At 32.6% G+C, this 4,810-nt stretch overlaps 1 protein-coding gene and 1 pseudogene across 1 annotated transcript; both read right to left on the bottom strand.

Annotated features, from left to right (window-relative positions):
• Positions 1-368: 368 nt before the first annotated feature.
• Positions 369-1,373, bottom strand: LOC145962405 (histone-lysine N-methyltransferase SETMAR-like). Its single transcript, XM_083083466.1, has 2 exons — positions 725-1,373; positions 369-664 (listed from the first exon to the last, which is right to left on the bottom strand). Exons 1-2 carry the CDS (start codon positions 1,371-1,373, stop codon positions 369-371), a joined length of 945 nt encoding a protein of 314 aa, XP_082939592.1.
• A 429-nt stretch (positions 1,374-1,802) lies between these two features.
• On the bottom strand, positions 1,803-4,464 carry LOC145962404 (uncharacterized; annotated as a pseudogene).
• Between the last annotated feature and the right edge of the window lie 346 nt (positions 4,465-4,810).

Below are 4,810 nucleotides of genomic sequence, written 5' to 3'. Positions count from 1 at the left end.
TATATAAACTATATAACCATATAAATCTATATAACTATATAAATCTAAAGCATATTTTAAATATCTTTGTGAAAATATCTTATATTATTATCTATAACTTTTGAAAAGTTTTACAAAAATAACATACAATGCTGCATTATAATTATTTTGATTTAACTTATTCAGACTTTTTTTATAGATTCTTATACTTTGTAGATTCTATATTATCCTGAATACAACAGAATAATTCTAAACCTAACCTAAACCTATTTCTCGAAAATATTTAGAATGATTAATTAAGGAAGAGTGAAAGTAGAATGTACTAACACATCACTCAATAAGTCCCGGGCCTAACTAATAAAACAACAACTTTTGGGCAAAATTCAACTTTATTCATCAAGATACTCTCCTTCAAGAGTGATACATTTAGTCCAGCGCTCCTCTAATTTTTTTATACCTTTTTCGTAGAACGATTTATCTTTGGCCTCAAAATACGCCTCAGTTTCGGCAATCACTTCTTCATTTGAGCCAAACCTCTTTCCCTGGAGCATTCTTTTAAAGTCTGCAAACAGCCAGTAGTCACTGGGGGCCAGATCTGGACTATACGGTGGATGAGGAAGCAATTCGAAGCGCAATTCGTTCAATTTGACCACCGTTTTCGCCGACTTGTGACATGGTGCATTGTCTTGGTGTAACAGCACTTTTTTCTTTTGCGTTTAAGGACGTTTTTTCTTTATTTCTTCACTCAGTCGATCCAATAACGCCATGTAATATTCACTATTGATGGTTTTGCCTTTCTCAAGGTAGTCAATGAACAAAATTCCATGCGTATCCCAAAATACGGAGGCCATAACCTTGCCAGCTGACGTTTGAGTTTTTGGTCGTTTTGGACGGCTTTCACCGGCTGCTCTCCACTCGGCTGACTGCCGATTCGACTCCGGAGTGAAGTGGTGGATCCATGTTTCATCCATTGTCACATATCGACGCAAAAAATCCCGTTTATTTCGCTTAAACAGCTCCAAACAGCGCTCTGAATCGTCGATGCGTTGTTGTTTTTGATCGACTGTGAGCAAACGCGGCACCCACTTAGAACACAGCTTTCTCATTGACAAATGTTTATGCAAAATAGTGAATGCACTGCCTTCTGATATCATCAACTCCTCTGCTATCTCACGCAACTTCAATTTACGATCGGCCAAAACGATTTTATGGACTTTTTTGATGTTCTCTGGAACAACTGCCGAATTCGGGCGACCTGGGCGTTCAGCGTCATTTGTGTCTGTGCGACCGCGTTTAAGGTCAGCATACCACCTCTTAACCGTTGTTGCCGATGGAGCAGAGTCCGAATAATACTTATCAAGCCATTGCTTTGCTTGAACAGTATTTTTTCCCATTTAAAAGCAATGTTTAATCAGCACACGAAATTCTTTTTCATCCATTGTTTTTAAACAAACAAAAATCGCTTCACTAAAACCACTGTAACTTATAAACTAGACGCCAGATTGGATTGAAATTTTGACACGTATCTGAGAGTTGGTACTTCCCCAAAGTTTTATGGATTTGTCCACAATGGCGTCATCTATATGTCAGGCCCGGGACTTATTGAGTGATGTGTTACATCTCATTTTTTAAAAGAAAATAACTCTACTTATAATTAATGTCATGAATTTGATATAACGCAACTCATTATTTATGTTTATGCTTTTACAAAGTATTATTTGCAATATAGTGCACATATTAATAAAAGAATTGGATATTTAAAGAATACATTTAACATTTGACTCAGTTTAAAAACAAAAGATTGTAGCAAAACAAATAGAAAATTAATTTGAATTAGATTGTTTGTTCTTTTTAAGTTGATTATGTAACCATGTTTTTACTTGCGGTGATCTGTGTTTTATGCATGGATTTTGTTTAATAACCTCATGAATTTCCTTTAAAGAAGGTAGTTTGCCATTCTTTATGACTTGACCAAACACTGTTAGCACGACTTTTTTTTCATCTTCACTCCATCGTTTTCGTTTTGTGTGACCGTATGGAGAACCTACAAAAAGATATTCTTAATTTCCTACAATATTATTAAAATTTTCATACCATATTAACTGTGTAAATATGTCTAGAATCAAATTTATTGCGAGAAATTATAGAGTTGATTAATTTCAATTATTTAATGTAACAAAAAAATATGTACATGTAAACTTAAGACTATCTCATGGATTAATCAGTTATCAAATTACAAATGTCATCTTTATAATGTGTCACGATAATAGTCATTAATACATGATAGTCTGGAGTAGAGTATTTGTATAATAGAGCTTGCAACTCACTCTCTCTCTCTCTCTCTCTCTCTCTCTCTCTCTCTCTCTCTCTCGCTCTTTCTCACATACAAACACACGCGTAAACATGCATGCACAACAAATTTAAAATAAAATAATACAATACTTACTAGAACGTCTTTTAGTTCCAGAGACAACTTTGAATCCTGGTGTAGATGTATCAATATTTTCTGACATAGATGTATTAGCAAATGAGCTAGTACCACTTGTTTCTGCAATTAGTATACATATTGCATTATAAAGTTAATGTTATTTAACTAATGTGCACATTTTGACAAATTTTGTTTTCCGAAAGATTTATGTGAATATCTACAAATGCTCTCTCTCTCTCTCTCTCTCATTCATAACTCATAACTTAACCATTATTAATATAATTAATAATGTAATAGTGTGTACCTTCATTTATAGCTGTTTCTATATTTTCATTTCTAATATCTTCGTTATTATTGCCATCTTCACTAGAACTTTCCTCTGTACTTTGAGAATCACATCCATGAGCTGCTTCTAAATGTTGTGTAATATTCAAAATATCACGACTAATAATGGGTTGTCTATACACTTCTCTATGAATTTTTTCCGCGTGCCCCATGAAATTTGCAAGGTCAGATACTTCAGTGTCAGCAAGCTCCATACTTGCACAAAATGTAGCAATGTGTTTCCTTAACTTAGTGCCACGTAATAAATGTGCAACTTTTGCATTACAATCTTCAGAAAATTTCCTCATGAGAACACAAGCTCTCAAATATTTAAAACGTTTTCGATTATAACTTGGAAGACCAAAGATGTATGAATTTTCTGCAGGAACTTTAGCTTTTTCGCGAAAATGTAGTATTAATTTTACACATTCTAACAAATTAGAATTTAATATCACAGATACTGTGCGACTAAGTTTGCCTCTAATCACAAATCGTACGTATTTTTTTGCTGCTTCTTGTGCCTTTAATGAAATTTTCTTAAAGAGATCATTAATTGTGTCTGGATCAATACCTCTGTACTGTTCAAAATCAGCAATCAAAATGCGTTCAATTTCACCAGCTCGTTTACGATTGAACAATTGTACTGAAGTTAACGTACATTCTGCCAATGTCAACCAAGTTTTATATGTGTAGTCATTCGTTAAATCCTCAAATGCTTTCTGTCGCTTACATTTTAAATACATGTACAATTTAGCTATGTCATCCAATGATGGAAGATCATCACATTTTTGTCTTTGATGTTGTAAGCGTGTTTCCATAACTGTTTTGTTTACACTGGTACCGTAATCTTCTGTTAATAACTCTAAAAAATCTTTGACTAAAGCTTTTTTTTCATCATCCTGACATTTTATACATTCCGTAATAAGTATGTGACCAACTTTTTTTATTAATGTTCCTAACATAGCTGCTGTAGTAGGTTTAGAATAAATTCCTACTTCATCGTCTAAACCCGCTACTTTGTTAACTGTACTAATAACGTCTTCATAAAATTTTGGATGATATATAGATTCCAAATCAATTATATTTTTATTACTTTCTTTAATAGTTAATAAAAAACGACCCAACAATCTTAAATGCGCGCGAATCATATCATGTTGGTGTTGAAGTTTATACTTTATAGATAATTTGTTACCATATAAAATAATAAGCTTATCATATTTTATTACGCGATAAACTTCATCATCTCTTAGAACAGGTAATATTACAGATCGTAATTTTTTATTAGCCGCGCTATGAACTCTACCTAAAATTGAACGTCCCAAAATTGTTACAGCTTTAGCATGTTTGCTATTACGACCAGTGCAGCGGTAAAAATGTTGACGAAGTGAAATTTTTGAAAAAAAATCCATAACATTTTGCACAGGGTAAATAATCTTAAGCTTCCTTATTTTTTGAATCCTATGGTCTTCGACAGACGATTAAATCACCTTTGCCGACGTTTTTGTCAGTGTTGTACTGAAAATTTCCTTTACGTCTAATTGTGTCTATTATTTTTAATCTTTCTGTGCATTTTTTAGGTAGTAAGCTGAACTTCTTAACTTCATCTTCATTCGAATGAATAGTCTCTAAATGACGTGCTATTTTTGTATATAACTTTTTACAAAAGAGGCAGCAGTTTATTTTTTTATATTTACTACTTTTAGATGAAGTTTCAATGTATAAATCTTTATCATCAAACGTTCCTGCTGCTGGTACTTCTACAGATTTGTTAATTTCCACAGATGTATTTGATTTATTAGGTGGCTCTTCACAATTGTTATTTTTAGCCTCATCATCAGCCTCTTGATCACTACAAGATTCTGAAGACGATTCATTTGATGGATAATATTCAGAATCATTATATTCTGATGCGTTCTTTTCTATCTCTTTTGCTGTAAAAGTATATAATGTACCATTAATATAACATTTATGATTGACATTTTAAATATAAAAAATTTTTGAATGTGAATAAGTAAAGAAACAGCAATAACAAAACACAATTCACACCAAATAATTGAAAACATTGACTACGCGAAAGTT

Source organism: Camponotus vicinus, unplaced genomic scaffold, assembly GCF_025532165.1.
Source record: "Camponotus vicinus isolate PSW18456_S1 unplaced genomic scaffold, iyCamVici1.0 SCAF_12, whole genome shotgun sequence".
NCBI lineage: Eukaryota > Metazoa > Arthropoda > Insecta > Hymenoptera > Formicidae > Camponotus > Camponotus vicinus.
This window is presented reverse-complemented; position numbering and strand designations above follow the sequence as displayed.